Source organism: Gopherus flavomarginatus, chromosome 2 (assembly GCF_025201925.1).
Source record: "Gopherus flavomarginatus isolate rGopFla2 chromosome 2, rGopFla2.mat.asm, whole genome shotgun sequence".
Lineage (NCBI taxonomy): Eukaryota > Metazoa > Chordata > Testudines > Testudinidae > Gopherus > Gopherus flavomarginatus.
Window position 1 is genome coordinate 242,689,827 of NC_066618.1, and position 21,663 is coordinate 242,711,489.

Genomic DNA, 21,663 nt, shown 5'->3' on the forward strand with positions numbered 1-21,663 from the left:
CCTGATTTGGTCTTATTTCTAATTCTAATGAATCTGTTTAGACTGATAGTCATAAGCCATGGTGCTTCAATTACTTCTTTCCAAAAACTTCTTTAACCCTAATAGGTATAATGGTAATGTATATATGCCCTCCTTTCCTTGTGAAATGTTGCAAGAGGATTTCCCTTGCTTGTGCTTTGAGATGCTGCTGTTGCTATGGTAACACACTTGCTTTGTCAGTCAAACAGCTACAATGCTTTTTTTTCCTGGGTAATCATATTTCCTTTGTTCCTTGTTTCTGAGGTAGCACATGGTTTTGGGATATTACCAAAAATATTTTTGAAGTCTCCAGTTGTATTTTATTTATCTCGCTTAAGATTTTGAGTGAAACAAAAGCTTTCATTTACATGTGGTATTTTGCGATTCTGAATTTAGCTAAATATTTTACAGAATATGAACCTCTGGTGTGCTCCATCACTTCTAGTTGCTGCTGTAAATCTCAAGTAATCTGTCTTAAATATGAACTTGATTACATCCTTTTTGTCATGGAGAAGAAAGTTATTTACTAATGCACTTTTGAAAATGACTGCTAATACTTTTTTAAAGCATTGACATTGGTTAGACTAGTAAAATACTTTAAATCTGATAGGTGTGGCAAGTTCTGTGCCTCTTTTACCTCTATCCACAGTGTGGCACTGCTGGAACAAAACTGATTTAAGTTTTCTTTCCTTTTTCAGCTATTATTAATGGACTGTCCAAAATAGCTACTCATCAGAGGAAAACAGTGTACCTGTGTCAGTTTTTGACACGAATTTCAGAAGGAAAAACACTTGGTATATATTTCTCAGTTAACTCTTATTTGTAATGAAATTCTGATTTTTTTAAAAGGTTATTTGGATGAAGCTGATATGCGTTTCTCCACTCGCTTGGCATGGTGCACCAGATCAGTTCTTCCTTTCCTTCCTTGTCCCCCAATCCCCACTTTTCTTAGTAACTGTGAATAATTAAATTGCTTTTCTTAGGTATATATTTTTCACCTGATTACATTCAGACAGTGTTCAACTTTTTTTTTTAAATTTAGTTCTGTTTTTCCAATTATTAAAAAAAAAAAAAAGTCCTGTTATCAGGCCAAATGGGAGTGTTCAGTACTATCTTCGGCCCCCAGATTTCGGTTTTTACAGAAATGTTGGTAGTGATAATAGACTTGGGTTGCAGGAGATTCACCTGTGTACCCTTCTGGATGGCATCTTGATCAGAGCTCCGTCACAGTGAAGAGGACAAAGGGCCACATCTTGGATGTTGAATCTCTTCCAGGCATAAAGCTTTATCCGTGCCAGGATAAGTTCTCTCCAGTATTACATTTTCTTGTTGCAAAGCCACAGAATACCTATCATCTCGCTATGCTTCCAAATGCTAGGATTCCTGGTGTCATGCATAGGGATTGCTTCATGGGCACAATCGCTCATGAGAAGTCTTCAAGCCTTCATAGTAAGGGTGTGGACCACTTCCTCAATCAAATATGGGTTCCTTACAATGGTGGTCAGCCCACGACAATGTGTGCAAAGGCATGCCTATCTGCCTTCCAGATCCTTTAGTCCTCACAAGCACTGCAGATTCAACAAGTGTGCCAAGAGCACAGTGCATATCCCAGAAATCAGCACTGTCAGCCTTGTATAGACAAGAGCCTTACTGCATGTTCCAAAAGGACAGGGTGGTGGTCAGGACACCATAAACCTTCCTTCATTCTGTCCAAAACTACAACATGCATCTGAAAAGGCATGGCATACTTAGATTTTCAGAGTTCTTCTGACATCTGTCTCAAGCATACAGAATCCATGAGAAGCTTGTGCTCCTTGTTTGTGTCCTTCCACTCAAGATACCAGGGGTCCAGAGCTTCCAAGTCCTCCATCGCTAGGTTGATTAGACCAGAGTCTCTCAAACTTTCCAGACAACTGTATTCCTTTCAGAAGTCTGACTTGTTTTGCATACTCCTAAGTTTCACCTCCCTTAAAAACTACTTGCTTACAAAGTCAGTGCATGCTATAACTGAAATTGCTTACTTTCTCATTTTTCCTATATAATTCCAACTGATTTTGTAATATAAATATTGTACTTCAGCATATAGTGTATAGAACAGTATAAACAAGTCATTGTCTTTATGAAATTTTAGTTTGTACTGACTTCACTAGTGCTTTTTATGTAGCCTGCTGTAAAACTAGGCAAATATCTAGATGAGTTGATGTACCCCCGGAAGACCTCTGCATACCCCCAGCGGTACACATACCCCTGGTTGAGAACCACTGGATTAGACTTTATTGTGGAAGCTTACAAATCATCCACAGGGATCCCTGAAAGGATCAAGTCACACTCCATGAGATCTTTAACAATCTCATGCATGGGACGAGCTAGTGGATCCACTTCTGAAATTTGCAGAACAGCCACTTAGTCTATAGCTGACACCTTTGTTAAGCACTACAGAATGCTGCCTTTGGCAGGAAGGTGCTGTAGACAGTGGCCCAGAAATAGGCCAGACTCTTATAAATGTCAAAACAGGAGCTTTTGAAAGGCCGCTACTTGCAACTAAGTTGTAAGTTTAGTAGTAACTGAAGCAACAATATTGAAAGAGATGGAAATGTATGTTTATATAAATATTTCTCTCTTCTCTGAAGTTGAGGGCACTTCAGTTTTCTTTGCGTCTCCAGCTATGCTGCAAGTGATATTAAGTGTGGCTGACTTAAAAATGTCTATTTCAGGAGGAATGATAATCTGTCTATAGTTAAGAAAGATACTAAAAAATAGGGCAAAAAACCCTTTCAAAACTAAGGAAGATACAGAGTAGTATGTGGTATATGCAGAAGAGGACGAGTCAGAATTTAATTAGTTGAAATTAAGAGGAAAAACTGAGCCAGATTCCAGGAATATGTAAACTAATATATCCAAAATAAATACAGTTCATACAAGCAATCATATTTAAACTTAATACCTGCGAGCAAGAATACTGAGCTAATCACAGCACTGAGAAGTATAACTTGCTTTAAAAACAAAGGCGCAGTAGTGTGGCCATCAGTGTGTGGGAGGGAGTTCAATTCCTATTGTGTTTTGCTAACATTGAAAAGACTCTAATTCAGCTCTGTAGAGCACATTTGAAGAAAATGTGAGACAGCAAATCCTCCACACACTGAAAATATTTTGAAGAGATGTGAATTTTTTTAAAACACTAATACTCATTATGCACAGTTTAAAAAAAAATTACATAAAATTAAATATATTTAATGTGATAATTTCAGCTGTTAGGAAAATGGTGTCATGCTATTACTCTTTGCCACTTCAGAGGTAGCTCTTTCTTCTAAACTTTTTTTCATTTTCTCCTTAAGGTTATCACTTTGAAAGCGATAAGAGAATTTCACCTTTGGAATCTGCTCTGTCAATTTGGAAACTGCTTGAAGAAGAGCAAAACAAACGAGATAACCTGCATGAAGATATTCATCGCTTAATTTTGATTCAGGTATATGCATTGTTCAAAACATTTATGCAGGTCAATCTAGTAATTCACATACTCAAAAGAAAACTGCCAGAGTTCTAGTTCAACTTACACCTCATACCACTTGCATATAAAGTGTAACTGCTGTTGAAACCATAACTGAGAATTTCAGGGGAAGGTGCGAGGTATGCCACACTAGAAAGTTGTTGGATCATCTGCACTTGCAAAAAGTTCATAAGCCAACCTCAGTTGGGGGTGAATAAGTCCTTAGGCATGGGGTCATTTTTTAGTATTAACTATTTCTGGATAGTTCTTGCCATCCATATAAATGTCCAATCATTCTTTGAATCTTGTACTTCTTGTTTGTTTCTTACAGCAAAGTACTTACCCAGACTGTACCATAGCTAGATGCAGAAAAATAACAAAATATGCACCCCTTTTTAATGAACTCACTTGCTCTAAAATAGTAAACAAATTTCTCCTACTATAATATCTTATGGGGACTCAGTTAAAATCTGAATTTAAGTTTTAAGTAGGAGACCTATCTTACTATAGATTTGGTGCCTTGTAAAGCTGCAGAAATTTAAGTTTTATACTTCCAGATTTCCTAAATGGTATTGCATTTTAGTATATCCTGTAGATATAATTTATTTACCCTCATTATAGGCTGTAGCCGTCCACATAGAGAGAGGATACTGTAAGGAAGCTACAGAAGTCCTTGAAAGACTATTTGCAGAATCTGAATCAAATAAGGTAATAATGGTAACTTCCGGGTGTATTGATTTTTTTTTGGGGGGGGGCGGGCAGGGTTAAATATTTTCACCTTTGTGTAGAATATAAGTGGGGGGGAAATAAAGTCAGGCTGTTTAGTTTTGGGGTTTGTTGTTTGCCATGTTCACTCTGACAGCTGGCTCAATGAGAGTGGAGGCTGAAAGTAATTATCCAGGAGTAGACAATACAGCTTTGTCTAGATTAGGATTTCACCAGCATAACTGGAATTCAGTGAACAATTTTAGTGATTCAGAAGCAGAAATAGAATCCACCTCATTCCTCATAATAGTTAGTACAATTCAAACAGGAGTAAAGAGCAATAAAAACTTTAGTCTCTAAAGCAGATGATATTCGTCATACTCATGGGGAACAGATTTGATCAATAAAGACTCCTCATTTTTATGTAGTTTCTTATGAGCAGAAGCACAGTCTAAGAAGAAAAAGAACCTTTAGTAAATATTCAATCACAAGCCAGGCATGTGATGATGATTGTACTGAGAAACCAGGTAAATCCATGCTTTCCTCTACATGGATTGTGATGGGTTCCATAGCAACTTTGCATTTCCAAGAAACTTGAATGCTTTCTAGAAGCCTGGAACCTGAATTTTATTCTGGTCATACTCATGAGTTTTCCACCTGAACCATTGCAGAGTGCTCTATTCACTTATAAGTGATATTTCCACCTTTATGGAGGTGTCAGTTACCACAAATTGCAGCACAAGGAGGAGTTGGAATTTTAAGCTATGTCAGCTTCCATAACACGAATCTATAGTACTGTGTGCAGGATTTGGATGGCTGTTGTCTGGAGTTCAGGTCACATCTTGACCCAACTTTTTCTCATTGCTTTAGTACTAATTGGCTCTTCTTTTTCTGAATATTACTAACAATTGCTAACCTCTTCGAGTGGTAATTTGCAGAGGCAATAAAAGAGAAAAGAAGTTAATTACTAACAACTGGAGTTCTCTGAATTATCTGTTCCACTCTCCTTTTCCCCATTTCCTTGGAGTCGTAGGATTGGCTTAAAGAAGGTGAAGAGGAAATAAGGGTTATTTGGAAAGTTTTGGAATCCAGAGGTTACAGTTTAATGTTCATGCAACCCAAACTCCTTGAAATGGTTCTGGAATTCATAAGGCATGATACAGAACCCAAAATAAGGATCTATGTAGGCAATACCTTCAGAGGACTCAGTTACTAGTAAATAGCCTTCCTTGTACATTTTTGATTGCCATTCCCAGCCAATGCACAATAGATATTTGAGAAGTGATATTAAGCATATTATAAAATATATTTGCAGGTGTTGATTATATAATCAGATACAATACATGAATTTTTGGTATATTATGAATTTTCTTTGTTATAGGCTTTAAGAATGAAACTGGCCTTAATAATTAATGGGAACAATCCAGATCTACCTTTTCTTCAGAGCTTCAGTTATAATCTCTTGATCAATAAAATCAAGTCTTACATTGATGTTTTCTTGAAAGAGAACTCAACAAACTTTCTAATCAAGGTATGTTGAGTAAACACAAAGCTGATAAACTAGTAAAAATGGTGCATGCTGAGGCAAAATAAAGGGGATGGAAAAAGTCCAGGAGATGAGTTGATCTAGAAGAGTACCTTGAGCGCTTTTAGAGAGAAGAGCCTTACATTGCTGCATATGGTTCTGTTAATAAACAAGGCAAAGCATGTGCTTGAGAGAAGAATAGTAGAATAAATTTCACAAAAATACTACAGAAAATAGATTCTTAATGTGGGAAACAAAAGTATTGCACAACAAGCTTTGTTTTGAAAGAAATACGAGAAAATAAGAATTGTATGAATAAAACTGGATCCTTTTAAACTTGCATATGAGTAAGAGGACCACTTTTTGTCATCTAGAACAGACTTTAAAAAAGCATGAAATAGCTAGTTACATTATTTTTTCTTTAAGTCTATAAAACTTCTAGTATTATACAGCTTAGATATTTATTGTAAATTAATATCAGATTAAAGAATCTAATTATTTTCACTTCCTTCCTATTTGAAATCATTGTTGAGATAGAGAAACACTTCTACCACAAGTCATCTTCAGGATGACACTTTATTAAAGTCCATCTTCTTTTACGTAGATATTGAAAAGAGATGTTAATGAAAACTATACCTAGTCAACAGTGAGGGGAAATTCTTTAATGTGTGCTTTTATAACTGAGTAATTCAGAGGATTGCTTCTAAACTTTGTGTGGTATTTAACAAAGTTAAAGAGAGGAACAAGTCTTTAAATCAATAAATCTGATCTCTAACTTTTTTTAGAAGCAGAGAGCATTCAAAGTATTAAGTACACTTAAAGTATTCAAAGTGGCACTGTAATATGGGGGGTCTTTGTCTGCTAATGACCCCTTGCAAGACAATGGGGAACTACACCAACCTGTCCCCATTGTGCATTATGCTGTCACACCCAACTCTGCATTTGTCAAGTCATTGTCAAGAACTGACCCCTCCTGGCCAGGTCTTCAAAAGTCTCTGTCCCCTTTAGGCTAATAGGGAACAGAAGTTGTGTGACTCCAGTAGGAGCTAATCCTACCTAATTGTTCTGGAGGTAGGAGTTTCTTTTAAAGAGACCCTGGCTAGGGTAGGTAGGGGAACCCAGGTGCATCCACTCCACTGGGTTCCAGCCCAGGGCCCTTATTAGTAACAGCCAGCACTAGCCCTTCACAGACCCTTGCTGTTCCCTGAGTGACTTCCTACCTCTGTAGTCTTCCCCAGCTTCTTGCCCTGGTTCTCCCCTTTCAGTAGGTTGGTTTGTCTGTCAGCTTCTCACCAGTATACTGGAGGGATCCTTTCTCTGCTGTCCCTCTGTCTCTGGCAGTTGCTCACCCCCTGCCTTGCAGCCCTTTTATCCTCACAGCTGCTGTGGGGCTGCCAGTCAGCTCTGGCTGAGCAGTCAGTTGCTTTGTTCTAAATTTTTTTAATTGGTTAAAAAAAAATCAGATTTCTGTTAGGGCATCAAAGAAAATACCTTTAGATAGCAACAGCAGGGAACTATGCCTCTCCTCAGTAGAGGTGAGACAGGAAGACCCAGGAGCTCCACACCAAATGTTCTGAGGCCCACAGTATACCACTCCCCCTTTTCTACCCATCCCTGTTAAACTCTTCAGGAGCATCATTGAGGTTAGTGCTTTCAATGTCCAAAATACTTTCTGATACATGCAGAAAAATCCTGGGGAGCAAACAGCCCCCTCCTTCCATTGCACAGTCAGCTGCTTTCCCCTCCTGCACATATCCACGGACATGCCTGTACTTCCCTGGCATAGAGAAGTCCCACAACTCCATGTCACTTGGCTACATTGTCCCTTGGTACCATGCAGGGAGGTTAGTAGGGCAAAGGGGGTGCATATGTGGGTCAGAGCGAAGGGTGTCTGTCTTGACTACCACCAAACTCAGAATCTTCAGAAGTGCAGCTGCTACTGCTATTGGCGAACTCCTTGCAGGGCCTTAAAAAAAGCGAGTAGGTAAGCTGTGCCAGAGCAATGCATAAGTAGTGTTATCAGGCTAGTACTGAGACACGAGGAAGTGCCATCAAAAAAATCCATCTGAATTCATACACAATAAATGGGGGGTATTTCTTTCAATTTGTCAGTTACAATCTCATGTTTTAACTTTTGCAGGCACAAACATGATTTTCAAATGTCCCTTTAAATTTTCAAACATCTGACACATTGATTTTAAATAGCTGACTATTTATTATTACATTTTTTCTGCTTTTCTCTCCACTTGCCTGTAAGCACACACATATATCCTGATTGCCTTAGATAAAATGTTACTGTTACAGCCACACCAAAAGTGTCTGCTGTACATGTCGTACCAATGTTCTTAAATTCTGATCTATCAGATATTTAGCTTTAAATTTAAAATGGCAAGAAAGCCAGTAGGATCTCTTCATACAAGCAGTACAATTGAATCTGCCTTTAGAATAACATTTGCTCCCTTGGAATAGCTCTAACATGCATCCCCCACATACCCTTGTTTGTTTGAACATGTATTGTGTAACTATTAATGTACACAGCATCAAATGTGTTCCTCTCTTAAAATGTCTTTGGTTATTGAACTTTTGATAAGTGTTCTGATGGAACTCTAGTTCTATGCATAACCTAATAAATATATTCAAAGTAGCATTCATCTTAATGGCAAAATGTTATGTGAGAGACCCAGACCAGTGGGGTACAGGAGTCTGGTAGAGGGCAAATATACTGGTCACTGGATGAGTAGTTTTCTGTTCCCTGAGTGACCAGAGCAGGGGCTGCACTAGAGTAATCAGGAACCTGCTAGAACCAATTAAGACAGACAGACTGATTAGATCACCTGCAGCCAATCAAGGCAGGCTAATCAGGGCACCTGGGTTTAAAAAGGAGCTCACTCCAGTCAGGCGAGGGGGAGCCAGAGGAGAGGAAGTGCGTGTGAGGAGCTGGGAGCAAGAGGCGCAAGGAGCTGAGAGTGAGAGGGTGTGCTGCTGGAGGAATAAGGAGTACAAGCGTTATCAGACACCAGGAGGAAGGTCCTGTGGTGAGGATAAAGAAGGTGTTTGGAGGAGGCCATGGGGAAGTAGCCCAGGGAGTTGTAGCTGTCATGCAGCTGTTACAGGAGGCACTATAGACAGCTGCAATCCACAGGGCCCTGGGCTGGAACCCGGAGTAGAGAGTGGGCCCGGGTTCCCCCCAAACCTCCAACTCCTGATCAGACACAGGAGGAGTTGATCCAGACTGTGGGGAAAATCACTGAGGTGAGCAAATCTGCCAATAAGCACAGGACCCACCAAGGTAGAGGAGGAACTTTGTCACAGTTACTTTGAAGAAATTTCTAATAGTAACTACTTTAGTATACCTAATGTGTTGTGACAGTTAATACATGTTGTTACTTAACTGCAGTTTGTGTTCAAATAAATGCATCACTTGCTCTTACGATCCTCATAGGCAGCCACAAAAGAGGTGGAGACTAAAAGATTGGAAGCAACAATTTCACTCAATAAACCTGAAAATACTATTGAAACAAATAATGAAAGTAATTTGGAAACACAACAGAGGTTTGTAACTCAACATCAGACCAGTAACCATATAAGAGTTTATCAGTGCTGTTTGAAATTAGCTTAGCGAGTAAAATGTACTTTGTTGTGGGTGGCAATTTGTGGGAAAATACTATCTATTTTATTTTTTTAAATCAATGTTTAATACTCAAATTTAAGTGAGAGATAAAGACTTATCTATTATATCATGTAAATAAAATACTATTATAAGCAAGAATTGTTTTATTCTTTTAGTGATAAAAATTGTGTGAATTCCATTTATGTACAATATATTAACCAACCGTAGTTCTTAATTTTTGTTTTTTTATTAGCATGGGAGATTCTCTCTATTGCGAGGTGTAAGGTTTTTTGTTGGTGGGAGCGGGATACAAATGCAAGAAACAGCGTGGGACCAGGTATTAAGGGGCAGGATGGGAGCAGGTTTAAAAAGTAGTCCCATGCAGGGCTCTACTACAAGGAGGTAAAAGAATTCTTCCAAAAGATAATGGCCAACAGAAAACAAGTTGGTAGGGTTTGGCACAGACTTGGTAAGTATTTGGTGAAGATGCACATTTTTAACTTTAACAAATCTTGTCAGACAGTTGTGACAGTTTAAAAACATTGACATTTATTTAATTTTTCTTTATGCACAAGCTTTTTTAGTCCTGCCCTCCAAATTCAGGGCATTCTGGCATATGAAGAAAAGAAAGCAGGGAGACAAGGGTTTCATGCTCTGGTAGGTTTCTGCCAAAGTGGAGGGGAGAGAACCCATCCCTAGTTCACTGATGACTCCAGTAAATTAGATTGATCACAACTAGTAGACAGACATAGTGTAGAAAGTAGTTGGGTCTCTTTCAAACCAGTAACCTAAAAAAATGATTTGGAGTAGAGCTTTAACTTCTTAAAGCTTCTGTTTGAAAGCACTGACATGCTTTTAATAATGAGGGATGTTCTGGAAGTTTGACTGAACTTGTAAATTTGGATGCTATTCACCTTTCTTTCTGACTGAATGTGATGTGGTGGTGATTTGAAATCCTAGATCTGCTACAAGTTCTTTCTCACAGAGAGATTGTGGGCTAGAATAGATTTTCATTGTGGATGTAGACCTCACTGCTACTATTTTATGCTTGATCTGAACATTTTACTAAGGAAGGTAACCTGGATGCAGATTAGACTATATTAGTGAAGAGTAATTGTAAAATGTTGTAAGGATGGTGTCTTATACTGATTACATCTGTTGAGAGAGTGATAGAATACAGGATAGGGAAGATTTTAGTTGAAGAATACAAATGGTTTCCATAAGTTGTCTATAAGAAGGATTTAGAATTAAAGTTTGAAAATATGGGCATACTACTCTTTGAAGGACTTCTTTATAATTAATATTTCAATTTTAAGCATGTATTATATTTAGTCACATTGTTTTTTGGCGGGCCGAGGTATTACCGCTGGTCTTTTTTTAATAGACTAATGAGTCTCTAAGGAAGTTAATGGTTCTACATAATTAACCTTTTGTATACTTTGTTAGAAGCTTTCTTAGAGAGGGTCAGGTCACTTGGCTAGACAGAGGGGTTGAAGTCTAGGGGATGACTTGGCTTTTAAACATTTCTATCTTTTTTTTAAAGTAATCTAGAAGATCAGAGAAGTATTGCAAATGAATCATCAGAGAATGCAAGAGAACATCTAAAAAAGTAAAGAATTTTTTGTTGCTCTGTCTCACTAAAGCTGGGTGAAATTTTTATGGTGAATGGTAAATTTGCCCAAAAAAATCAGTTGTTTGAGGCAACCAAAAGTCTTTGAGAATTCAACCCAACCCAAATTCTTGAATAGTCTTGACTGATTAAATAAAATGAAGAAGAAACAAATTTTGAAAGTCCAAAACAGCTTGTTCTTCTGTGAGCGATGGCATGTCAATTCCACTGTAGACTTGTGTGCACCTCATGCACAGATGTTGGAGATTTCTCTTTTACTCATCAGTACCCATCAGGGCTGCTTGAAGGCTCTTTGTGGCCACACGCCACTACATGCTGGTTTAAGAGGGCAGAGCTATCCCTGATCCCCCTCAGTTCCTTCATACCGTCAGTGATGGTTGTCCAGAATGTACTTCTAAATGGTAGAAAACCCTCAACTAGAATCACTTACCCGCCCAAGTGGAAGTGCTTCTCCATTTGGGCTCATGAGAAAGGTATGTCTCCTCACAAAGCATCCCTAGAAGCTGTGCTGAACTACCTTCTAGATCTAAAACAGAATGTGATCATTGGTTCCATAAGGGTACATTTGGCTGTTCTCAGCTTTCCATATACTGGAAGATAATAGGCCCCTTTTCTCCTACCCCATTGTTAGTCAATTTCTGAAGGTATGGCCAGATTGTACCCTCAAGTGCAGGATCCCATCTCTCCTGGGGATCTTAATTTAGCCCTGACTAGTCTAACAGGACTCCACTTTGAAACTTTCGTGACTTGCTCCTTCCTTCACCTTTCCATGAAGGTAGTATTCCTAGTAGTGATCACCTCAGCAGAAGAGTTGGTGAGCTGAGAGCTCTAGTGTCAGAACCACCTTATGCAGCTTTTAAAAGAATAAGGTTTATCTCTGTCCACACCCAAAGGTCCTTACAAAAGTAGTCTCTAATTTTCACATTAACCAAGATATCTGCCCATGTTTATTCCAAAACCTCATCACCATAGGCATGAAGAAAGACTTTACTCACCAGATGCGAGAAGAGAATTAGCTTTATACCGAGTGGCAGCCACATTTAGGTCCACTATGGATGGACCAGTGATAGGAAGAGTGTTTGTGCATGTGACTAATAACATCATGAACTATGTAATGCCACAGAACAAACTAAGATCAACAGGACAACATTATGTGCACACTAAATCTTTCCAAACTTCCTTATCAGCAACTGTGGCAAAGAGCTGTAGAGTTAAGGGCAAATCCACTTTCCTCCCAGAGAATCTCCTCCTGGATCTCTCTTCATCCATTTGTGCTACCAACTGTGTAACAAAACCCCACCATTGCCAGAACTAGCACATTCTACTAGAGCAAAAACAGCTTCTGCAGATTTCCTGGCTTGAGTACCAATTGTTGATGTGTAACGCAGTGACTTGGTCATCAGTCCACACATTCACTTCTCATTACTCCATCGACTGTCAGTGCACAGATGATGCCAGTTTCCATAGCTGTTTGCTTGTGAGCCACCTACAGAGAAATGACATGTGCAGTCACTCAAAGAAGAAAGTTATTTACCTTTCTGCAATAGGTTGAGGTGTATTCCACAACCTGCCTGCCTTCCCCTCTCTATTGGAGTCAAATGGGTACAAAGAAACAGGCATTGGGGTGGCTCTGCCTTATACCAGCACACAATGCCACGTGGCAACAGAGGGCGCTCAAGCCACTGGGGGGGAGAGTGGAATTCTGACATCTTTGCGAGAGGGCGTGAACACCCCTCTAGTGGAATGTACATGTGCAACACACCTCAAAGAACAGCAGTTATGGAAATGTAGGTAACTGTTAGTTTAGAAAGTTTCAAAAGGAATAGTTTTGAAATGTCACTTCAGATTCATTTGTTTTGACAAGAAAAAATTAAAATACAGTTTGTTGGAAAAATTTTTCAGTTCAGTGACCAAACCGAAAAAACAGCATGCATAACTGTCACACGTATGCTGAATGTTTCAGCAGGTCTAGTTGTTATATCTTTATGTATCTTGCAGGTCACGCAAACGCCTTTATTCCTTAGCACAGAACACCCTCTGGAAGCTAGAAAACGTGCCTTCTAATGAGATAACAAAACACAGAAAAACCAGTTGTCTTCAAAGTGAGTATACTGTGGCTTTCATTAAGACTTCCGATAATTTATCTTGATGCTCATGGGCTTTCAAAATATTACCTCTATATGACTGTTTTCCTCCCTTGGAATTTGCTATTAACTTGTTCAAGTACTCCACCATTTTTTGTCTGCCTTTGGAACAGGAAAGCTGCAATCACAGTGCCTCAAGACTGTGCCTGATTTCAGATTTGGGGGCCAAATTCTACAGATTTTAGCTCTTAAAGTTTTTAAATCAAAAGATCTAGGAAACAGTTGATCATGCTGTCCACTTCATGATTTTTTGCACTTTAGGGTATATTTTATTTATAAGAGAGCAGTTAGTAGTGTGTGTCCTGGATCTCTCCCCAGGGTAATTCTGGGGAGAAATACTTCATTTGGGGGGGGGAGGAAGAAGAACCAGGTAGGCAGTGACTAGCTGTGACAAAGCTGCACAGATTTAGAATGTTAAAATAAGCCACAGGGGAGATGGGTAGGTGGACAAAGGTGCATGTAAATAGCTACAAGGTAGATTTTTATACTGTTTTATTTGTAATAATGGAGAAATGTTTGAATATTTAATAAAAAAGAATTCTGAATAGCTTTAAAATACAAGTAAAATTCTTCTACTGGTACAATTCTTCTACCGGTACAATCTCTTGCGGGAATTTAGTGGCCATTTGTAAATATTCTTTTCTGAGTACCCCCAACAGATGGTCAGATTCTCCACTTTGCTAATCCTGTATAGACACTTACAGTAGTCCAAAATAGATGTAAAAGGCTAACCAGACACTTACAGTAGTCCAAAATAGATGTAAAAGGCTAACCAATCAAATAGTAATATTCTACACTCACTTTATTCTTGCTTCTCATGGGTGTAAATGTTACAGTGGAGAACTAGGTTCAGAATGTTGACATTTATTGATCTTATTAATTTAGGTCTCAGTGATTTGCAGAACATTGAAAATGATGGAAAGTCTCTGTCTCACAGGCAAACTGACCGAAAGAAGCAGGTGTGTATTGGTTTTATACTGTAAATGGACCTAAAATTAATCTACAAAATGTATGGGTATTCAATTAGAGAAAATGTAACAACATTCTTTCCAACTTTAGTTACTGTGCAGTATGTTGCTAATACTCATGAAACTCAAACTTGCAAAGTGTATTGTTTGTTGCTATTTTTAGGGTTTCAGCATCCTGTGTCTTTTTTCAAACATACACATTACAAAAAACTAAGTCATGAATGAAAAACTTTAAACTAGACAATACCTAACTTACATTATCTAGGTTATAGGCTTCAAGACAGCAGTTCCTTGCAAGAGCTTTGGACAAGCCAGCATCGATGATTTTTGTCACACAGTGGCTTAATGTTGGGCTGTCACCTTTGGCCTGGGCTACACGGGGGGGTGGGGAGTGGGGTTGGAACTAAGATAAGCAACTCAGCTACACTATTTGCGTTTCTTAGTTCAACTTTACCTGGCCATCCTCATGGCGCGAGTTGACTGCTGCGGCTCCACCGTCGACTCCACTTACTCCTCCTGCCAAGGTGGAGTACAGGCGTCGATTTGGGGATCAATTTATCGCATCCAGACGAGATGCGATAAATTGATCCCTGATACATCGAACACTACCCGCCAGTCTGGTGGGTAGTATAGACATATCATTAGTGAACAAAGTGCTCTGTTGTAAGGGTGAAAATACATAATTGGAGTTTTCAAAGTAAACCTATTACAGTGGTCTAACAGACAACTTCCCATAATGCTGCATTTCATAAAGGCTTGATCCATGAAGAAAATATAGAAATCTGTTTATAGTCACTATTTTAAACGCTAGTTACATCACAGACACAAACTAAAGTACCACCTAACTTTGGAAATCCTAGAAATGGAAGTTTAATATAGGGATGTTTGCTTGGGAACAAGACTCTACTGTTCTGAAATAATACATCTGGTATACAGTTAACTTTCTGAAATGACTGCCATGATGACCTTTTAAATAAAGCTAGAATATAGGCTTCAGTTTTCAACACAGAGGAGCAATGAAGAGACAGTCAGACAGCACAAGATTGTTGGAAATCTTGTTTGAATCTCCAAACTGTCATTTATAACAGTCTGACACAAGCTGATTCATCCTCTTATCTTGAGTTCATCAGGAAAAGATGAACTTATTTTTGTGACTCAAATTTTTAAGAATAATTAGAGAAAATAACTTTCCTATCAGTTTACTGTAGATATATGTCCATCTAGCACCTTTATTCCTCCCTTCCTTAACAGCCTATATCAAAGTCAAAGTAGTTTAAATTTACAGGTACATCCAATCCTCGGATTAGACCATCTACTAATAAGAGATCCATTGTTAAGCCACCAACATCCATATCGCAGAGACTAATGTGGTGACTGTATCCATATCTAAAACACTGAGTTGAAATGCAATTTACTTCAAAGCAATGATTAACTGTGGCAAAAACTTTACAAGTAGTTACGGGACTGACAGTCTCCTTAGAAGCTACAGATGTTTTATCAAAACAAAATTTTAGAGGAGCACATTGTTAATATATTTGTTTGCCTTAAAATATTTATTCCCTTCTTACAGAAACATAGCCAAATGGCTCAAAGCCAATGCCCCCTTTCTTCTTATTTCGTTACTGATGAAGGAAGCAAAGCTACCATTTTATGACATGAAGAATATTGGCACATTGCCACATGATTAAAAAAACCAAAACCAAATAACTTATACTGCACCTGGTCCTAAGTTTTCGCTAATACAGAAAAGCTGTATATATTAGCAATATTTTGTTCTTTACTATGGTAGTTGTGCATCAGTAATTAATTACAAACCTTTCCCAGACTTGTGCTGACTTCGGTGATGCTTGTGCACAGATACCTTAGGAAGACCAGAAGCTATGATGGTTAAAGTTGTTAACTATATAGTTAAGTCAACCCTATTAAAAATGCAGAAACCCAACAACATACAGAAACAGATAGAAGGTCATAGGGGGTGGGAAAATTTTGTTAAATTCCTAAATTCTTATAAAGAACAAAAAAGAAGAAAATTCAAATTCTATGTAATTGCTCTCATGAACCTATAGAATTCATACTTTTATCTCCTTGCTATTTCTGTGCAGTAGTCCTTGTCAATAGGATCTCTAAAATCAATATTTCACAGCAGTGTTTTTGGTATTCCAGAAAGTTGAGTCTGCTCAGTCACATAATTGTGGGTTATATAAGACTGTCTGCATGCATGAAAGAATGCTGTGAATGTCACAAAGGATTGTTGACTTTTTTAGAACTCCCTTTTCCATGCAGTCCCTCTTTCAATGTTGGCTTTCTTTGCTTTTGTTTTGTAATGGCATTTCATTGCAATGGTTCAGTACCCATTTTCAGCTTTTCATAGCAACATTTTTCAGTTAAGCTACATATTTCAGTCTGATGCAACACCATTGAAAGGAGAATTCTCTAATTTCTAAAGCCTTTCAGTAGTAAACTGAACTCTACAGATGCAAGTGCCACTTATTTAGGATGCTAGAGGGCTCCATTTTATACCCCTTTTTTGTGTGAGAAGTCCTTTAGTGACATGAGTAGCCCCATTGATTTCAGTGGGGCTTACTGCTGAAGCAAGGAATCCAGAATTGGACCTTTATTTGTGTCAAAGAAGAAAATTCAATTTTTTTTTGGGGGGGGAGGTGTTTGTGGGGATGATTCAACTTAACTTGCAAGTATGTGTAATACTTGTTTCCAAACATGAGCAATTACATGTAAAGGATTTAAGAGGGGTTTGTAGTACCTTATCACAGAAGATTTAAACTGCTAGCTTTGCTTTTTGTAACTATTTGTCACCAACTTTTCAGTTGTGGGTCAGTGCTGGCTTGCTCTTTTTGTGGCCAGATTCACCATTTGGCTTAACGGGTGGTAACTAGCAGCATTAACCTGGAACATCTCTAGCTCTGAACAAATCTAAGCTATTGAGTCTCTCAGTGTTTGTAGAGTCCTTCATCCTATATTTCAGGAATGAGCTTTGGAAGGGGACACTCAAACTGTATGAGGAAGCTTGACATTTTAAACTATAAAATCCAACTTATTTGAAATAAAAATAGAAATATTTTTAGGAGAGGAACTTTTTTAGATTATAAACTCAGGGTGGGGACGGTGTCTTTTTTTTGTTTGTTTTTACAGCACTTAACATAGTGAGGCTCAGGCTTTGCTAGCCTATTGGTACCTTCTGGATGCTATCACAAGGTGATATTTTTTTTAAATAATATATACGAATAAGAGGATCTGGTGGCATAAATCGTGTAGTACAGTGTACTAGCACTGCTCTGATTATCCTTCTGATAGCACTTCCAGAATAACTCACCCTTACAGGGTTATCCCTTTATCACTAAAACTCTTTGTTATGATCCTGGGGTGAAAAATGATGACTGCTGAGAACATTTTAGATTTACATTACAAATGTGTTCACCTTATGAAAGAACAGGGCAGAAGCAGAGGTAGGTAGGATCCAATTCTGAAATCTGCCAGTTATTGTTACTGCTGTTAGAGAATGCATTGTGCTATAAGGATATGCCAGTTTCCTACTCTAAGCAGCTCACAATGTTATCTAAGGCCTGGTCTACACTACGCATTTAAACCGATTTTAGCAGCATGAAACCGATTTTAACGCTGTACCCGTCCACATGAGGCCCTTTATATCGATATAAAGGGCTCTTAAAATCAGTTTCTGTACTCCTCCCCGACGAGAGGAGTAGCGCTAAAATCAGTATTACCATATTGGATTAGGGGGTTAGCGTGGCCGCAAATCGACGGTATTGGCCTCCGGACAGTATCCCACAGTGCACCACTGTGACCGCTCTGGACAGCAATCTGAACTCGGATGCAGTGGCCAAGTAAACAGGAAAAGCCCTGCAAAATTTTGACTTTCATTTCCTGTTTGCCCAGCATGAAGCTCTGATCAGCATGGGTGGCAATGCAGTCCCAAATCCAAAAAGAGCTCCAGCATGGACCATACGGGAGATACTGGATCTGATCGCTGTATGGGGAAACAAATCTGTTCTATCAGAGTTCCGTTACAGAAGACGAAATGAAAGCATTTGAAAAAAAAACTACAGGCTACACAGTGCTGCGTGACAAGTATAACGGGAAGCCAGAGACTCAAATGGACGCTCATGGAGGGAAGGAGGGGGTACTGAGGGCTCCAGCTATCCCACAGTCCCCAGCAGTCTCCGAAAAGTATTTGCATTCTTGGCTGAGCTCCCAATGCCTGTAGGTTCAAACACATTGTCCAGCGTGCTTCAGGGAATAGCTTGTCAATGTACCTCCTCTCCTCCACCACGTGAAAGAGAAGGGAAAAAAATAATTTCTTGACTTTTTTTTTTTTTTTTTTAATGTCACCCTATGTCTACTGAATGCTGCTGGTAGATGCGATGCTGCTGCAGTAAAGAGCAGTATCAGATCCTTTTCCCTCCCCGGTGGCAGACGGTACATGCTTGATAACTGCTGACTACCCCTGGCTGGCCTCAGGGGCGCCTGGGTAAAAATAGGAATGATTCCTGGTCATTCCCAGGAGATGGTACAGAACGGCTGATAACTGTCTTCATCATAGCCACTGGGGGCTGAGCTCCATCAGCCCCCTCCCTTTCCTGTGTAAAGAAAAGATTCTGTCCTGCCTGGACTATCATAGCAGCGGGATGCTGGGCTCCTCTCCCCCGCACCACTTAATGTCCTGCCTGGACTGTCATAGCATGGGGAGGCTGCCTCCCCCTCATTTTATCTCACTAACGAGTCACTGTTTCTTATTCCTGCATTCTTTGTAACTTCATGACACAAATGAGGGGGACACTGCCACGGTAGCCCAGGAAGGTTGAGGGAGGAAGGAAGCAACGGATGCGGTTGTTGCAGGGGCACCCCTGTGAATGGCATGTAGCTCATCATTTCTGTGGGATCTGACACAGGGCAGCTGTGCTCTGATACACTGCTTCTCTAGTACATTTGCCCCATATTCTAGGCAGGACTGACTATTTTTAGAAACCATAAAGGAGAGATTGACTCGGGGGGGTCTCCCAGTTTTGCTTTTGCACCCCTGGCCGATCTCAGCCAGGGACACCCATGATAGCAGCAGATTGCACAGAAGGACAGAGAACCATCATCTCATTGCCAAATTACCCTGGCAGCAGACAGTACAGAACAACTGGTAACCGTCTTGCTATCATGCAAAAGCAAATGAATGCTGCTGTGTAGCACTGGAGTATCGCCTCTGTCCGCAGCATCCAGTACACATACGGTGACTGGGGGGGGGGGGGGAGGCAGAACGGGCTCTATGGTTCTGTGCTATGGCGTCTGCCAGCGCAATCCAGGGAAAAAGGGCGCGAAATGATTGTCTGCCGTTGCTTTCCCAGGGGAAGGAATGACTGACGACATTTGCCCGGAGCCACCTGCAACAATAATATTTGCCCCATCAGCCACTGGGCTCTCAACCCAGAATTCTAAGGGGCGAGGGAGACTGCGGGAACTATGGGATAGCTACGGAATAGCTACCCACAGTGCAACGCTCTGGAAATCGACACTAGCCTTAGATCATGGACTCATACCGCCGAGATAATGTGCTTAGTGTGGCCGCATGCACTCGACTTTATAGAATCTGTTTTATAAAACCAGTTTATGTAAAATCGGAATTCTCGTAGTGTAGACATACCCTGAGATATGTTGCAGCAAGAGATGATGCAAATAATAAAATATTTGAATGAACAAGATAAGAGTAAAAATTAAAAGATCAAGGGGTATATTTTAGTTCCCTTTTACTCTTTTTCTGTGTGGCTTGAAAATCCAGTTTAATTCATTATACTGTATATAATGCTGTTTGAGAGACTGGTAAGGTTCAAGAGTGGACATCGGCATTGGAACGCTAGCTAAAAGCGAGTCTTTAGTATGGCTATAAACTTCCAAATGACTGGCTTCATTTTTTATGAATGAAATGGTACCTGTTAGAGCTATAAAACTGATTCCATTGGCTTTCCATTTGTTTCTGGGTGGAATGTGAGATGTCTGAACCTGAATCATAACAGGCTTTATAGTTAGTGTTTTAAAGGTTGGCCCTCTCCGTGCTTTACCCTGAAAGTTGAGATCAGCTGGGACACTTGAGCTGACGGTTCCCCTAGATTTGTGTCTCTTGAGCAGGGAATTCCCAGAGGAAGGGCTATGTTCTAGATTTTGCTTCTCCTATTTATCGTTCCATTTGTCCAAAAGAGTTAAGTTGCTATAGTAGTGTATTACAAGAACGTTGTGTGGTGGATTGCTTTAAATCACCAATTTTAATCATGATTTAAATAAGTAAGCAGGAAACCTTTTGATTTTAAATAAATGTATCTTTTGCTTTTGTACTTCTTCTTCTTTTTTTTTTTTTTTTTTTTTTTTTTTTTTTTTTTAGTTATTTCTTAAAGGTTGACTCTCATTGGTTGGTAACCATTCCAACATGTTGATTTTTCATCTAAACTAAGTTTAGTATTACTTTTTACTAATCAGGAGGACACACCATATCTATATACACTTGTTTAAGAAATATATCTTCTTTCATTTATTCAGATTAATTGTTTTTATATTATGTTTAAAAATTGTGGAGGATGCATTTCTTTTTAACGTGATTTGAGTCAAGCTCTAGTTGGATGGAAATTCTGATGACTAACATTGCACACAAAAATAGCGTTTTAAATAGTTTTATTTAATACAAAAAAGCATAAATATGCTGGATACGTAAGGTTTATCAAAACATATATTTTTCATTCAAAACTAACTGATTAATAAAACAAAGTATTATCTGCCGTTAGTAAATTGAACTGATTTTCCTTCAAGATTTTAGAACTAATAGAGCTCATACTCTCACACTGATCATAGATCAGAAGAAGAAAGCTTTCATGGTTTGAAACTTCCAGTTGTTTCTTGACTCTGAATAAACTTTTCAGTCACATGGGCTGTATGAGCAGTTGTGCAGCACCACCACATGCCAGACACAGAAATGAAGTGGCATCCTCCAAGCAGTGTGACCTCACACAAACCACATGTACAAGGTCCTACCGTACAGAGTACACCATTTTGTAACATAAAGTGACATCCTCCATGCAACATGACCTCTTACACATGGTACGTGAGAAGTCATGCCATGCAAAGGATGCCATTTTGTAGAGCAGGTCTCTGGCATGTGCAGCATTTCACTGCAATGCTCTCTACGTTCCAGGCAGCTGCTGCTGGGGGAGTGGACACCATGGGCACCAGAAGCGGCTCAGTGGCCGCCAGTTGGGCCACTCTGAACTAATAATTGAACTGAAATAGTTGAATGAACTGAAATGAAGAAAATATTCTTTCTGCACATACAGAAGAGGCTCCTGCTGTCAGAAGTTAGTTTAACACTTCAACAAAGTCTGATTCCAGGTGCTTAGCCTGTGACTTCCATCAGTTGTTTTTTTTTAATTGATCTTCAGCAGAAAATTTGTGCTGCTTAATATTTTTAGTTTAATTTAAATTATTTTAATAGATTATAGGAAGTTTCAAATTGAATTTTAAATAGGTTTATTTTAAAAGTATACCCATATTTAATTTAAATTCCATTTTT

General features: G+C 39.1%; 1 protein-coding gene across 2 annotated transcripts in view; it reads left to right on the top strand.

The window, feature by feature from the left end:
• The window catches only part of TERF1 (telomeric repeat binding factor 1), a 28,353-nt gene that overhangs the window by 4,538 nt on the left and 2,152 nt on the right, over positions 1-21,663 (top strand). Inside the window, exons 2-8 of one of the 2 annotated variants that reach the window (XM_050941152.1) lie at positions 717-812; positions 3,354-3,484; positions 4,127-4,213; positions 5,592-5,741; positions 9,178-9,287; positions 12,974-13,077; positions 14,005-14,078. In XM_050941152.1, the coding sequence (XP_050797109.1) occupies positions 717-812; positions 3,354-3,484; positions 4,127-4,213; positions 5,592-5,741; positions 9,178-9,287; positions 12,974-13,077; positions 14,005-14,078 (752 nt within the window). The remainder of the gene's footprint in view (positions 1-716; positions 813-3,353; positions 3,485-4,126; positions 4,214-5,591; positions 5,742-9,177; positions 9,288-12,973; positions 13,078-14,004; positions 14,079-21,663) is intronic. The other variant, XM_050941153.1, reaches the window with a different exon arrangement.